The sequence below is a fragment of the Erithacus rubecula genome, assembly GCF_903797595.1.
Source record: "Erithacus rubecula genome assembly, chromosome: 2".
NCBI classification, from domain to species: Eukaryota; Metazoa; Chordata; class Aves; order Passeriformes; family Muscicapidae; genus Erithacus; species Erithacus rubecula.
Genome location: NC_136685.1, coordinates 71,808,821 through 71,825,726, shown reverse-complemented (window position 1 = coordinate 71,825,726; position 16,906 = coordinate 71,808,821). Strand labels below are relative to the sequence as shown.

The following is a 16,906-nucleotide window of genomic DNA, read 5'->3' as shown; positions in this document are numbered from 1 at the left end:
TTAACTGGCAGACCCAAGGGAATATAGTTCATCTCCATATCTGGCTTTGGGGTGCCTTCTCCACTCCTTTCCTCTGGATTTGAACCATGCAGGGGTGTTGTTTGCAAGGATGTCTCCTCTTGGATACAGGAATTTTTTCACAGGGCATGTTTATTCTTAGGCAAAGCACTGCCTGTGCCAATAGTGCACAGAGAGAGGGAAGGCACAGGGCAGAGAGGGTGGGTGAGAGACAGGAGCCTCAGGCAGGGCACCCTGCAGGGCTCAGCAGAGGCTCTCAGGGAGTGGGGGAAAGCTACAGGCTGCTGTATCTGTCCTTTGCAGAAATTACAAAGACTGAAGGGGCACATTGTGTGGGTCAGGAGAACACAGAGAATGATGAAACCAATGTAAAAGCACAATACTCCAGTAGTGTTTGTGGTGGTTTGTGGTGATATAGGAATCTCCTGGAGCAGCTTTAGGAACTGGGACCTAAACTTGGACAGACCTACTCCAGGAAGACAGTGGCTGACTTGTCCCCAGGTGGAGAAAGCTGCTAGTATTGTCTTAATTAACCTTCATGGAGATTTTCTCCCCATTCCTTCCCCTGCCATGACAAAAGGAGGGAAGGAATGGCTAAAGTTCAAAAAAATCCTGAATTATTCTACCTCTGGAATGAAATTAGCAGACAGCAGTTCTTTGTACCTGCACCACTGCTCAGTGAGAGAAGAAGCGTGACAAAGCAAGCAGAGTTGTGCTTCACTTAAAATTCTGAAAAGCATTAAAAAGATCTTTCTTCCCAGTGTATAGAAGAATCACTACGCAAACTGTTACTTTGCAACTTGCTGGGTATTATAAAACCTATATTGCCAAAATTTGCTAACATTTTATTTGGTTTCCTGGGGGGCTTGTGGGGTTTTTTTCTCCTTTTCCTTTCACATTTCCTCCAATGAGCCATATGATTTACTGACAAAGTTACAGAGCTAAACTTTCTTTAGAAAGCTATTTCCTTGTAGTAAAGTGTGTAAATACCAGCTATCTAAAGAAAATACATCCCCACTGAGCTTTATATCTGACTCATCTGCTTGAGGCCCTGAAAATACATAAGAATGTGTACTTAGCATGCACACACCATATATAAATCTACTGGTCAAATGAATAGAGGAACTGAAGTCAGAATTTGATCAAAACAATAAATATCTGCTTGGGAATAAACAAAACTGAGACTGCAGCCAATTCTATTTCTCATCACAAAGCTGCCTCAGCTTTGACAGGAGTCAGGAGTCAGTGTGTTCTTATGCACAGCAAATAGAGTTCAGATGGAGAAGACTGTCTTTGGTAAAATGACGTGGGTTTTTGTCTATCTCTGTATTTTGATGGGCACTCTCCTTGCAAATATGTGGATGAATCACACCAGACCCCTTGTATCCCTGCATACTTCCTACCATGGCACATCTGTAACAGTGATTTTTACACAAGGGATTAATTAAAAGGAAAGAATGTTTGTTTTTAAAAAGGAATGACAATAATTTGCATCTGAACACTTCTGAACTTCAGAAAAGCTGTGACCAGCTATAAAAGTGGTAGGTCAACTCTGTTTAAAAATAATTGTTCCTTCATAATTCACTGCCAATGTCTTCAGCAAATACTGCAGAAGAACTATTGATGATTTGGTGTTCGCTATTAAATATTCATCACCAACAACTGATTTGCCCATTAAAACATTTTTGCTAAGTGCAAAATTATGCATAAATCATGTTAATTAACTGATAGCTCAGAAGACTAAATCGTTTTTCTAGGCCTTTTCAATCAGAATAATTTTATCTATCTGAATTAGATCCACTTACAAGCACCAATCTTGTATAATGGTTATCTTTGTTCCTGTGAAAAGTAATAATGCTTTGTTCCACTAGAGCATCTAAATTTAAGGGTTTTCAAAGGCTTCATAACTTTTAAGTTGTTTCCTTCATCATGTTTCATTGGGGTTAGCAAACATCTTATCTGCAAAGGAGGATATCTAGATACTTCAGGTGAAATTTTACATACTTTTTTCTCGGTAAAGCCAGTCTAAAATATCCCTTCTGGTTACAGCCTGCTGTCCCACCAATTACAAACATTCGTGGACTGAAATCTAAGTTGGGTCACAAGAAGGATCTTGGTTTGATCCTTGCTCAAATCACCATTTCTAAGCTAAACTGCTTCAGGCTCCAGCTCCCTGTAAGGACCTGAGTCACCACAAATGAGATGTGGGCCCACAGTGGTGAATTTAGGAAGAAAATGGCCAGAAAAAGCAAATCCAACTTGGACAGATCTCTGAGAAAAATGATGTGAAACTATACCCACATAAATGCTCTGACAGTGCCAGAAACCACAACTTTGGCACACTCGGATCTGAAGTTAAGAATCCATGGAATGAGGTTTCAACCTCCAGGGTAAAGGAAGTTTCTGAGGTACAGCAAATCACTGGGCTGACAAGATTTGCTGGATCCAAAACTTTGACAAAAACCTGCCCTCAGACAGGAGAACTCACTAATAAAGACGGTGTTAAACTAGAATATGTTTCTGTACCCCTTCCTTGGTAGTGACTGACAGCTTCATTAAAACACAACTGCATGATCATGAAGCAGAAATAATTACAGTACTTTCTGTCTGAGGATGTTCTCAGTAACAGGGTTAGTTTGTTCGGGGTCTGTGTCCTAATAGAAAATCCACAAAATAAAAAAACATTATTGATCTATTCCATTGGCAATGTGAGCTAATTTGTGATATTTTTCCCAATTTGTTTGACCCAACCAGTCAACAGTCAGGGGTCACAAAATATTCTACCACTCTCCAAGGGATTTTCCATCATTCTGAGAGTGTAAATGGATTCACACTCCCAATTACACCTATTTTGAAATGTTTGTTTCTCAGGCCACTATCCATGGTAGCCCAAAGCAGAATTGGTGCAGACCATTTCCCCACCCCAGCCACCACCCCAAAAGAAACCTTCCAAGTCACTGTTTTGTACTAAATAACAAATTTAATTAGACTAAATTAGTAGCATGTAGAGTGTAAAATAAAGCCCCAGGCGTCAGTACAAGCAATGAAGTGTGAAGTTCCAAAGCAATCCAAACGCATAATGCTTTTCTGCACATCAGTGAAACTTCCCATGGCAGCATCAGAGCACACATCCCTCAACACCAGGCTAACTTGCAGTCTACAATATTTCAGAGAAATCAGTGCCTCTGAAATCTAAATTAAAGCTAAAATCAGATATGTGAGATGTCTGGAAACCAAAGATTGTGTTTCTATGCAGTGGCATAGAAATATCAGAACATGACCAATATATACTGTAGACAGGTAGATGTTACAGCTGAAAAAACAAGAATGCATAATTTTTATGGTTTGTAAAACTCTGCACATCCTTGAAAAAATAAAAGAAAAATATAGGAACTAACTGAGGAAAGATCTGGACTAGATACTCTTATTTCAAACCCCATGAAAGGAAATTTGAGCCAGGCTTTGAATAGAAGTTTAAGAAAAAATTGTATCAGTCATGATAAGCCTGAACAAAAACTGCAGGAAGTCTCAGCTCTGATTCATGTGTTACAATGCAGGTGTTTTCATAATGAAAGCTCAGATCTTTCCCTCTCACTGCAACAGTTTTGGGGCAATTTGGGGATTGAAGCTTGAGACTTTATATTTGATTATTACCACAATTTGATTTACAGTGCTTACCATCTTCAAAGTGTTTTACAAACAACAACTAATTCAATTTTTACACTTCAGGAAGTATAAACAAGTACTTCTTTACACAGCTACATCACAGGCAGAAATGTAATGCAACTGACCCATGTCTAGCAGAAGGCAACCTTATAAGTGGGATTACCACTGGGACATTATTGATATTCTTGCTTTCCCCTTAAAAGAGTGGAAAGATCAAGTTTTGTGCAAGTCACCTTCATATATATATATACAGTGTACAAAGTATGTATTTCTGTCAGGAAATATAAATTACAGGAACAACATTCTCTCTGCAAGCATTTTCTAAATATTGTGGGCCAAATTTCCTGTTGGCATAACTTTGCTGACCTGAGAACTTGATGATTTTTCATAGCTTTTAACCACACATTAACTTCCAACAACCCACAGTCTGTGGGATGTCATAATTAAATGAAACATCTGTGCAATATATAATTAAATACTAACTTGCAGAGATACAAAGTTCTTTGAAGCTAAGGTAATTTTAAATAGTTAAATTCAGCTAGTGTAAGCAAAGATGAGTAACAAAATAGCAAAACAGTAATTATTTTTCATTTATAAAATGTGAAATCTGAAGATGAGTTAATATGAAGCCAGTGAAAGTTTATGAGCCTCTTCTGCTGGAAAAGCAAAAGCAGTCATTGCTTTCTGCTGGATATGGCAAAACCCTGTAATGCCACAGGTGATCAGACTTTTGGGTTGTGTTGGAATAGGGAGGGCAAAGGATGACTGAATTTACTAACTGCAAAGAGATATTACCCATGTGCCAGCTTACTGACCTGTGGGGGTCCGAGATGTGAACTCTGGATCAAAATGAAAGGTGTCTTCTGGCCGCCCCACCGCGGGCTTGAAGGGGGGCTTGATTTCCTTCCTGTACAGTTTCTACAAAGAGAAAAACAGATCACAATCAGCATCAGTGTGTACATCTGGATAGACTCCCCTGCTTTCTTTAGGGTCTACTCTCTCAGCTCCATGCCATCCTTGCTGGACTGACAGAAAAGGATGATGTAGCCATGGTTCTGGCTCTTGCTTTACCAGTCAGCTTAAAATCTGTGCCCTGGATGGCCCCCACACATTTTAGCTACTGGAATCCTGAACACAAACACAAATGCTCCTGGCAAAAATTTAGCTCATAGACTGGAACAGTATTCCAGCTGGGTCATCTGGAAAACCACTGGTCTAAAGGCAGGACTGGGACGTGCAATGGTAAGACCAGGAAACAGGATGACTTCAGCAGCAATGGCAATCAGCACAAAGAACTTCTGGGGAGCCATGATTGCTTTAGCATTTATTATTTATCAAGAATCTGCAATGTTTGATGTGCTGCCAGACTGAGCAGAGCAACAGGCTTGGCTGCCTGGTCCTTACAACCTAAACAAGAGGCTTGTTCTTTTAGCATATCTGGTAAAAGGGAAGCTGATGATTACATTAAATTCCCATCCAAAGATGCTGGATGGGTGGGCAGTCACACTGAAGCTCTACATGTAGCTTGAAGTGAGGAGCAAAACAAAGGAAAAATAAGGAAGAGAGGAAGGTGTATAACAGTACTGCTAGGTGGGCAAGTTTCTGCTGGTGACTGAAGAATCACATAGGGGATCACCATAAATTCATCCTAGTACATCCTGCCTTTATTACGAGGGACTTTTTGGCCTTTTTACTCATTCTCAGAGCTCTTTAAGAAATGGCTACACCATGCTCCATTGCAAGCATTCATACACACACAGACAAGCAGGTGAGGATGAGGTGAGGATGTCTGGATGTGACCCAAAGCCTGTAGAGGTTAATGGAAAGAGCCCTATTGATTTCAGCCATCTTTGCATCATCTCTGCCTGAAATGGCCAATGCTGAACCACATGCTGAATACAGCATGGGGAGCAGAGCTCCAGTTTGACTCCCTGCCCTGTGTTGCAGTTCTTAGACTGCATTTCCTTTCTAGAAATGCTTTTGTTCTCAGGTTTCAAAAGGCTGAATTAGTTGCCACAGACAGTTCCCCATAATAAACATGTCTAAGCATAAATATAACATTTAATGCAAACTTTCAAGTCATGATAAGAACTGAAGAGTTCAACTTTATGACTGTTTGTAATATGTATTTTTAGGTTAGCTCTTAAAGCAACTTCCTAATGAACTGATTTTTCAAAATGTTTAATGGACATTATTAAATGCTTGTCCAGCTCCTTGCATACGGGAAGATTCTTATTAACTGTGCATTTTCTGGGGAATTAACTTCTGTAATACAAAGCATATGGTCAAATCTAAGATATATATATATATTTCCATAGTTTGAATTTGATTTTGCATTGATAAATAAAGGTTTTGATGCAGAACATTCTATAGCATAGTATTAGCTTTAACATAAAGGATATCTTTGTGGTTGAATTATGATACCTTGGGAAGTGAAACAGTGAGGTTGGAAATGACTGTAATAATTAATGGCCGTTTCACCATAAAAAGTTCCTGCTTGCGTAAAGCTGCTCCATATCTTTGGAGAGGAAAGGAGATGAATAACTGCTGTAAGCCACAATGGAAAGCCAGTCTTCCAAATAATTAAAAGCCAATTCCAATCTTAAGCAGGAAGTGTCACTCATCAGCTGAACAGATCAACCTAGTAATTAACATACATCTTTTTCTGCCTACAAAGAACTTTACAAGAGAACTCAGCACCTACTGAAGGTTTTTCTGTTGCTAGGATTTAACCTTGAGAAAGCTATTTGCTTCCCAGCTTCCCTCTATTTGTCTTAATTCACAACTGCAGTGCTTCTACTGCAGAAAGCAGTATGGTCACATGCACATGCTTCCTCATGAAATTAACTGCACAGCTCATCCTGTGAGGTCCAAAAATTGGAAAATGTTTCAGAGCTGTGCATCATTCAGGAATTGCACTCTCTTTTCATTATCGTAACCATATTCTCTCTGGCCTCTTAATTCCTTCCCCCATCTGTAGTTTCTTAAGTGCTGCTGTAGCTACATTTGTATTTTGAATCCCTAACCCACATCCTCCACTACTAGGGAGGGATTTGAGATTCAGCGTGAGTCACACACCACCTAAAGATTTATAATCACAAATTCTCTTTCTGGGAGGGGATGGAAACAAGTTGCTTGTGGGAGTAAAAGGCACTTCCTTTGAGCACAACCCTGATGACTCCCTTTTCCATTTCCTTACCCACCTGTGATAAAAATTAGACAACAGAACAGCAAAAGGCAAACTGCCTAAAACACCCTTTCCCTCACTAAGCTCTTGAATACGGAAACTAAATGAAATAATTGAGGACCAGGAAAAGCAGAGCAGTATAATCTATGGATTTCTCCATCTTACACTGGCTTCAGTTCTCTGAGTGAGCCACTACAACCCAAACCATATCACTAAACCAGAACCCAGCACAGTTAAACATGAAGCCTGCTGCAAGCAGAATGCCTCTTCCTTTAGAAACCTGCATCCTGTAGCTTGCAAAACTCAACCTGGCACAAGCTGATCTAAAAAAACAGTAAGAATCGCAGCCATTGTTTCATATACACATAGAGAGTGAATCTCTTGGAGGATTTGAGATCCTTATGGATTTTTCAAGAAAACTTCTAATTTTAGGAAATGCATTAATATATTATCTCTTACCATGGTCCTCAAATTATTCAGGGATGATGTATCATGACCATGACCTCTTCTGGCAGAAACCAACCAGAGTGGGAAATGACAGCAAAGGACAGGAAGTCAAATTCATATCATTGCCTTTGACCATTTCTATCAGACTGTCCATAACTTCTGGTGAAGGTAAGCAGTTATATACTATCTAACTCATGATAGTCTTAGTACTGTATGCAAAAATTACAATGAGTTCTATAATCTGCTTAAATGGGAACAGGGTCCCAGTTTTCCAGACTTAAATTCCAGTTTTGATATCCAAATTTTTCTTTTGGGACAACTCATTAGGCAGTTAAAAGAGACTTTGGATACCATAGTGCTAACTGGAGCATTTAAATTTCAGGATGGGCACTTAGGATCATTATGTGTTTGTTATTTTGCAGAGGTATAAAACGCTGAGGATTTTTTTTTTTTCTTCCACATTGTTCCCACATTCATAAGGGAGAATTGCACTCCTTAGCTGTTAGTGTTCTATTGAGAATACTATTTATTTACTTATTTTTCCAGTAAAGAATGAGCTCCCACATTTCATCACCATATTTTTTAAACTGGCCACAGCATTGACTCAGCACAGAAAGACATGAGTGACAGGTATGAAGAATCACAGCATAACACATAAATCCAGATGTTGTTGGATCCAGAGGTTGTGCTGAGAGAGTGCATAATCCACAGAATGAGGAAGATGGGCTCTAAGGTGTGAAAACACTGATTTGGATATTCACACCTGGACACATATCCATGCTTCTGACTACTTATCAACCCCTCACATCCTCCTGAGACTTTCATAGTTAGTACCTATGAATTAACTAGAAACCATTTCTATAGCAGTTTAAGAAATTGTGAGCTTCTATTGACTTTCTTTCTGATTTCAGACAATTTTTTATTTGAAACAACTACTCCAGGTGCCACTGACCTCTTAAAATATGTTGGCACATCCCTAGTAGGATCTTCATCTGAACACCTCCCCAGCTGGAACTTAAGTAATACACATGAGAGACTAGTAATAAATGCTGCAACACTGTGTTTCTTTCCCTTCTTATTTATAAGTAGTTAATTTTTCATAATCTTTAAAAACCACACCCCTAAATATTCCAGAGATGTAAATGGTCTGTAACTGTGCCTGGCAAATATCAAGAAAAAGAAAATGGTTTAATTTCATTAAAAACTATTTAATAATTTCCTCAACTGAGTTTCTTTGATGAAGAATTGAATTATTCCTTAGACACTTTCTAGAAATAGAAGGATGTTACCCTCCACAGTGATGCGCTTGTAGCGTGAGAATAAACTCCCTTGATACATATACCTGCCATGGCAAATCCAATAAGCAGACAAAGGGATGAACTACATTCTTAAATGCTTGTCCTCTCCTAGATTAATGACTCAATGTTATTCCCTGCAATGACAGAAAAGCTAGCAGGATTCAGACCCCAGGATTAATTTTTTGCTGTTGGTAAAATCTGAAATTAAATAATTCACATTTTCAGTTCAGTTTGATCTCTGATTAATATTAAAGGAAAAAGAGGTGGAAGCCACTTTCTTCCCACTCCTTTCCTCAGCTGTATTCGACAGTTCATTTTCAAGCATGTCATTTGCTCTAGTTCAAATTTAGTCTGTCATCCAAACAAAAACTACTGTTTATAGCCCAGTCCTCCAACAGCAGTCTGCAAAGGGATTTAGTTTTTCATTTTCAATGAAAAGCCAGAAATTCATTATGCATGACCTGGAAAGAAGAAACAGTAGTAAAATATCAGGAACCAGACAGTGCTTGCTTGGAGCCAATGACTTAAATTATCTGAGGTCAACTCTTTTTAGCTCTGCTTGTCTTAAGAAGAAAAGGAGGTGCAAGGTTAATAAGCAGGTAAAACTGTCAAGGAGCTGGACATCTCATCTCTCCCCTGAGCATCCCAGCCTTGATCATCAAAGACAGTCCATCCATTTAACAACAGATCGATTTGATTTGCGTCATGGTGCCTGCTGAATGCCTCAGAGCAGCAAGACTGATATTTGCAGAAACCTCCAGCTATTTTTCACTCTGCAAAGTGGGAATTTAGGGCTTTGTTACAGCTGTAAAAATGTGAATCTTAAGAGTCTCATGCCACCATTTTAGTCTGGGTTCAGATTGTCCACAGATTCTGTGGAAAGATTGTCCACAGTTCATTTAGTGCAGAAGTTAGCCAGAAGTTAAACCTGAAGTGGCTGGAGATTTTGCTGAAGGATGGAACCCTGCAACATGGGAATGGATTCTAGGAAAGGCTGGGAGGAGGAAAGTTCCCTGGGCACATTCAAGTTTTCCAGGATTGCCCTTACTGCCTTGGCATGCAGTGGTCACAGGCTACCAGCATGCTGTTCTAGGCAGCAGCATCTGCAGCCCTGACAGGGGCTGTTCCTGCACTCTGTATGTTATTTCCACTGGGTGTTCATCCAGACATTACATCTGGCTGTGTCTGTTTGAAGACAGCAAGAGATGGGAAATGACTGCCCCAACAGGTAAACACTCCAGGGACAGAGAAAATAACCAGCTCCAAACCAGACCCAAGGGAACAGCTCTGAAAACATGTGAAATGAAAGCCTTAGTCACAGGGTTCCATCTGCACTTCTAGTATCACTTCACACATAGCTTAGAAGGAAAAAGCTAACTAATTTCTCTTATGAATCTCTTTAAACTAGATGATGAAACCAGGTGCTTTGTTCCTGGTTATGACGTCACTCTTGTAGGAAAAATCATGCTTAAAACAAACCTGTCTCACACTGTATTTCTAGCAGACCCTAACCTGTTCTCACCCTTCATAAGGGGGCTTTTGATGGAGGATTGTTTTATTACAGTTGCTGAAATTTTCTGTCAGTCACAGCAGTCCTGTCTCTCACAGCTGCCAAGGTAGCACAGAAGTTCTCCGAAAGAGCTTGCCTCTTATTCTTCAGGTCTTTTACATTCCCAAGGCATAAAGTAAATCATCATTTCTGTCCCATCCCAACAGTGCTGTTTGCTGACTGTCTGCAAACTGATGTGGGAGATTCTGCACACATTATGGGAGAACAAAATGAGGGCACCAGGGACTCTTTCCCTCCAGCTGTACAGAGACCAGTGCTAAACATCTACATCTGATCCATTTCTGTTCTCTCACCCTGTTCTGTTTCTGTCCATTTAGAACATGTTAACAACTGTCTGGATGATAATTTAGAGCCAAAATCCTGGCTTCAGCTCAGAGCCAGGCTCACACCGCTCTGAAATGCATATAGAACTGTAGCTGCTGGAATAAGATAAGGCTCCCAAGATCTCCTTGACTGATTGCAAAATTAGGATAAAATGAGGAAATATATTACAAAGATGATAGCTGGTCAGTGTAATAGTGATCTGTCTCCAAGAGAGTGCAATAAGGACTAATTATGTTGGATTAAAATGAATTTTTACAGCTATATTTCACAGCAGAGTTAGAGGGCTCGATAACACATCAAAGGGCAATTAAATCCACCTTCCTCTCTTGCTCCAAGGCATATTCAAGCATACCTATCTTCTTCGTGGTAGATATTTTCCTGTCCGTAAGAGTTTTTTCAAATGATGGAGGACTCTAGAGTTTCCTTAAGACAGGCATGAAATGGTTTCCTAAAGAACAGAGCTTGAAAGAATCACCAATTATCATGACAGAAGGTGGTCTTGAGTATTCTCATGGGACAGAAATTACTTTCCTGAAAACCTTTCCAAGATGCAGAGCCTCATTTATTTATGATGAGTTAGTGAGCTGCTCCCCTAGCAAACACAGAAGAAAGAAAAAACCCTCTCACTGTTACAGAGCTTCTTATTACAGCAAGATGTAATTATCTGACCTCTATTTCAATAGAAAAGCTGAGGTCTGAAGAAATATTGGGCCAATACAGAAAATAATATCATTATTATTGATATTAACATTATTATTTAAACTTATCTTCATCATCAATAACCCAAGTTCTTTGGACTCTCTATTTTTTATTTTCAATTACTGTTCTTATAAATGTAAAGTCTTCACACAGAATCTCACTGTTAGTAAGAATTAGAAAAGAAAAGACACTCTAGACTCCAGAACATTTTTAATGGGACTAAAAGTCAGCTGGGCTATAAAGGAAAGTCTCAAAATTCACCTTCATTGATTATATTTTAATGTGTTTGTGAGCCATGACAACTCTTCAGCATGCAACCCAAATTAGATTTTTCTAATGAATTTTTCCAAATTAAATGGGTTAGTGGGCCTTTCAAAGGCTACCTGGGCACCACAAAATGTTCTGTCACAGAGGAATTAGCTTTACTGCAAAGTCCTGGGCAGCAGTTTGAGAAAGGCTCTGTCACATATTCACTTAGTTTTACCAGCATTTCCCATAAGAACTGTATCAAAGTTACCTGTTGCACTAGCACTCATGAGTGAACGCATGAAATACTGAAGAGACACAACAATACCAAAACACAAGTTGGATAAAATCAAATTAGAAAATGCTAGGGGATGTGGCAAACAGCAGCTCTGATGCACTGGCAGATGTCCAGTTCAAAAATGAAAAATGCTTGCCTCCAGGTTTGTCTAAGAAGAAGTTAGTTTGAACAAATACAATGCTGGAAATGTGAGGTTTAACCTCTTGTGTGTATAAATCAAATACTCAGATAATCTGCACCACCACCTTCATGAACTGCAGCTGATAGCAATCAAATAAATCCTTGTTTACCATTCTGTTAATCACATCTGACATGTCTTACTTGAATCGTGTTTAATTTGATCAACTGTTCCAATTTTGAGTACTGATGCCAACATGCATGCAAGAGAGACAGAGGCACCCACTGAAAAGGCTGTAACTTCTCTGTGTTAGAGAAGTTAGGCTCTCTATGTCAGAGAAAGCAATCCTTTTCCTATGCATGGCAGTTTGTCTTCAAAAAAATTAGCTAAGAAAAAAATAACGTTGTTCCACTTACGTTCCAGTCTATAGTAACAAAGAAAGGGTGGCGTTTAATTTCTTCCACTCCATCAAACCCAGCACCTGAGAATGAAAGAATCAAAATTAAGTCATGCTTATAAGAGAGCTGCATGATGTCTCTACTCTCTCTGCCCATCCCCACCTTCCTTCTGACAAGGTGAGAGTGTCCATCTAAACCATTCTAGTCAAGAAATTCTGAATGGTGCAACTGCCCCCACGGTGTGAACTGCCAGAGATACAGACAAGGGCACTTCATTGATGAGCCTCTGATTCCAAGGGTCTTCTGCTTTTCTCTAACTGAGGCTGTGCCAAGGCTTTGGGTGAGACAGCCACAGCAGAGTGCCTGCACCAGCAAGATCAGGAAAGGTCCCAGGATATTCCAAAGCTCTGGCAAGGCTCCACCAGTGCCAATTCTTCTATCCACACTGACTTCCCAATCTTGACTAGCTACTGTTCTCCACAGGTACAGAAAGCTGCACTGCAGGCAAGTATAGATTCAAAATGCCAAAAGGCTCAGAAATTATTTGAGGTAAGCCAGGGTTTTAGGTTCTCCCTCTTCACGTACTTTCTTCAAATTCCTGAAAGTACCAAAATTATCATTCTCAGTGTTATGCTTCCTTCACTATTAAATTTCTGTTACATTACTACTGTAGGAAATTTAGGGAAAGTCCTCTGAGATCTTGTAATGAAACTAATTCCTTCATTATTTTTGCCTTATGTTTTCACTGATGATTGACTTTTTTATTCCTTTAGCTCAATTTATTTGCTTCAGTGCTGTCACAGAACCAAACAGGTACTCAGTAATAATTAAAAGAACTGTCAGAAAGGATTTAGAATGCCATTTTTGGGGGTTGATTTGACCTTATCAATAGCACCTTTCATTTTAATTTCAAGGAGAATTAAACTCCAGAAGCAAAGGCTTTGCACTGCAATTCTGGAATTAGTTCCTGAAGGGTACCCAGCCTTCAGGAGCATGCTGAGCAACCTGGATTCCCAAAGGGATTTTGGATTCCTAAGCACCTTGCAAGGGGCCCTCAGCACCTGAGAGACTCAGCTTTTAATATGCAATATTTGTACTTTGGGTAGATCAACATTACAGGCAGCTTTACAAAGGCCTTGTCAACTGAGGCTTTTGTAAAATGTGATTTCTGTGCTCCTTGTGTACAAGACTGTTGTCGATATCTGTCAAAATGCAATGATCAGGATCTGCTTCCTACAGCCTACTTCACATTCACTGATGAATGGATATGGGAGGCAAACACTTTGTAAACATAACATGCAGGACTGTCTGTCAGGCCTGCTAGAAAACAGCAAAGAGGGATGATCTGATTAATTCCCCATCCCTTTCAGTATAGGCAAACACAAGTGATGCACATGGAGTAAACAATTCTAGCCTGCAATACAAAATTTTGTGCTCAGAGGTGATCATCCCTGCTGAGGAGTCTGTGGGTTATGACAGACATTTCTAGGCAAACAGAACATGAAATCAAACCTTAGAAAATGAAAAGAGGACAAAAGGGACAACATTTGTCACTGTGTAAGTCTGTTGCATTTCTGCAATTGAAGTATGGATTGTAGCTGACACACTCCCCTGTAAAAGGGTACACTTACTAAAGTTGGGAAAAAATCAAAGAAGGCCAACAAGGAATGTTATGTAATGACTGAGTAGGTCAGGGCTTTTCAGCCTGGAAACAGATGACCAAGGAAGTATAAAATAGATCATTAAATGATGCCAGCAGAAATGAGGTTTAGAACAACCTGGAGATGTTTCCTCAGGAAACAGACAGTTGTGTGATGTGGAATTACTTGGAAAAGATTATGTGGTGCAAAATACTTATATGAGTTCATGGGGAGGCCAGGAAACCGTTGAAAAGAAATCTGTTGAAGATTACTTCATCAACAAACCACAAGAGGCTCAGGAAACTCCTTGCTTGACCTTAAAACAGGAATAGGGTAGGAGAAAATTTGGGTGAAGCAACATATGTGTTTATCCTGTTCTTACATGCCCCTAGGCAGTTTTTTATGGTCCATGGGTACTGAACAAGAAAATAAGAAGTCTTAGAATAGGACTTGCTCCATGGCTTCCCTAGCATATTTTTGTTCAATTCACAGTCTGAAATTTGCAAGATTCCCTTGGCAGATTCATTCTGATTGTAGCAATGCCAACAGAAACACAAAACCAACAGAGTTACTCTGAAGAGAATTGCATTAAGCAAATCTTCAGGAAAGAAATGTCTGTGAAAAATGCTTTGAGTTCAGTGGTGGTGATTGGAAACTGCAACGTGCAGTAAACGTTCTTTACCACATCAGGATGAAACACAAGTGCCAGACTGATTTTTCAGGACTGGGATAAATGCTCAGACACTGTAAGACACTAGCAAATTGGCTTAGAAAAGAACAGACAGAGCCCAAGACCAGGGATACCAAAGGAAAAATTTCCATTCCTTAAAAATTTGTCATAAATATTAATATGGGCATCAGACTTAAAACCAGAAGCAGGTAAATCAAATTACTAAATTTATTTTCAGTCCTAACTTGCTTTGACCCTAATATTTCTTCCATTAATAATCTAAAGCTTCAAAACAAAATTTCAAAGCAAAATTTCAAAATACATAATCAATCCTCACTTCTGTTTCTTAAGGTACCAAAATCAAATGGCAAAAAAGCATCTTTTTATCTTGTAAATGTTTAAAATTGGATTTTGGAACTAAATGCACTTTCCATATTTGTAAATTTATGAAACAATTGCAGAAATCAAGTCTTGGATTCATATTATGGTTCATTTATTTTAGCATGCTTCATTAACTTTCCAAGGATTTTTCAAAACTGGATGTCTAAGCCTACTTTTCTTTTAATATTATTATTCCTTTCCCAGGAAAAACTAAAATCCACAAGGTTGTAGCAGTCCTTTTATCGACTGACTTCTGTTCAGTATTTAGGCCAACCATTCAAGCTTTTCTTCTCTTTTTATCAACAGGTCCCTTTCCATCTTCCTTTGTGCTGATTCTCAATCAGTCAAAACAGAGAATGCCTTCAGGAGCTTTCCACCCTTATCTCTGAAGTGTTAAGACCTATTTTTCTGCTACTCTTTTGGATTTTATTTCCTTGGATCTTTGTATTATAAATAATTTCTTTGTTTGTTTTTTTTCTCCTTCTCAGTATTTCAACAAACCTCAAATTTTAAAACCTTGACCCCTAGCAATCCCTCATTATTAACATATGAGGGTTAGAATTGTTATGGCTAAAGCCAAGTTTTAGTGAGTAGCTTTTTACTTAAGGGCTGGTATCCAGAGACTCCCACTGACCACTGGAGCTCCATTTTGGATGGAAAATGAGCAGAGCAGAATAAAACCAAGAGATGGAGACAGGGAAGAAACAGCAGAAAAACAGAGGTAGAGAGTGGCAAAAAGTTCATATTTGGTGCAGCACCTATTTTTTCTGAACAGAGATTAAACCTAGGAATCCAAATACTCTATTTTCCAGTGTAAAACAAATTGCTCAAGAGCAATTGAAACCTGCTGAGAAAATGTGTCCTTTCTACTCTCATGTTTTTGCAGTCTATCAGACTACACGGCTCCCATTTAGACCAAGAGGTAAAACAATTGGGAAGGCATTTCCTCTGTGGAATGGGATCCCCCTAGCAGGAGAGGGGACACAGTGAGAGGACAATCCCCACTGCCACCCAGCACTGGGCTTCACTGGGGACCTGTGAGGAACAATGACAAAATCTGAAGTGGCAGTCATGCCTGAGGCATTGTCCATGACCTCATCAAATGCAATTAATTTTTTGATAAAACCTGTAAACAAAGGAACATATGACACAAGATACATTATCCAATATTTATGTCAGATTTTCACAATCTAAACAGGGTTATTAACAAAGGGTGAAGACACACTGATGCCTTAAGATTTTAGCTTTTATTTTTTTTTGCATTCTATACTGCATTAGTGCATAGGTCTAAACTCCATAAAAGTGTAGTTAACTATCTTCACATTTTGGTTAGACAAAACAATCCCTCTGGGCCTGAGACCCAAGGACACACCACAGCCACAGGTCCAAAAAGTATAAACAGGAGTGAAGTGTGGGGGAGTGAGCTGGGGGAATATGACTTCCTTACCGGAAGCTGTAATTGGAGAATTAACCCCTGATATGCAAATTGACCAAACTTAATCTTTCTGAAAAACTGCCCAAGGTATATCTCTTGAAGGTCTTTAAAAATACCAACTTTATTCTTTTAACTCTGTCTAGCTTAGGTAGCCACTTCAAGGCATCAACACCAGCAGAAAGGAGATGATGCATTTGGGTAATTAAGGATAAAGTCTACTGCTAGACTGCCCCTAGCTAACAGAGTGATACAGGATTGAAATGCGTTTGAGAACGGGAGAGATGAAACCTGAGATCTGCAGCTAAATTACACAGATTTTAAACCACACCTGTTTCTTAGTTCCCTGTTTTATCATACATGGCAGGTACCTTGAATCATTTCTAAAAGCTGGCAGTTCATTCTTTACCCTCTTTATCAAAAGAAATAAAACACGAGTTAATATCACATTTTAGATTCCAATGCTTTGCCTGCACTCCTCACAAACTTCTCTAGTGATGCTGAAGGTTCACTG

The 16,906-nt window shown here is 39.2% G+C and overlaps 1 protein-coding gene across 1 annotated transcript in view; it reads right to left on the bottom strand.

Annotated features, from left to right (window-relative positions):
* The window catches only part of LOC306798661 (ribosomal protein S6 kinase alpha-2), a 150,402-nt gene that overhangs the window by 34,234 nt on the left and 99,262 nt on the right, over positions 1 to 16,906 (bottom strand). Inside the window, exons 11-12 of the mRNA XM_079298863.1 lie at positions 12,288 to 12,352; positions 4,500 to 4,602 (exon numbers count right to left, since the gene is read on the bottom strand). Coding sequence (XP_079154989.1) covers positions 4,500 to 4,602; positions 12,288 to 12,352 — 168 coding nt within the window. The remainder of the gene's footprint in view (positions 1 to 4,499; positions 4,603 to 12,287; positions 12,353 to 16,906) is intronic.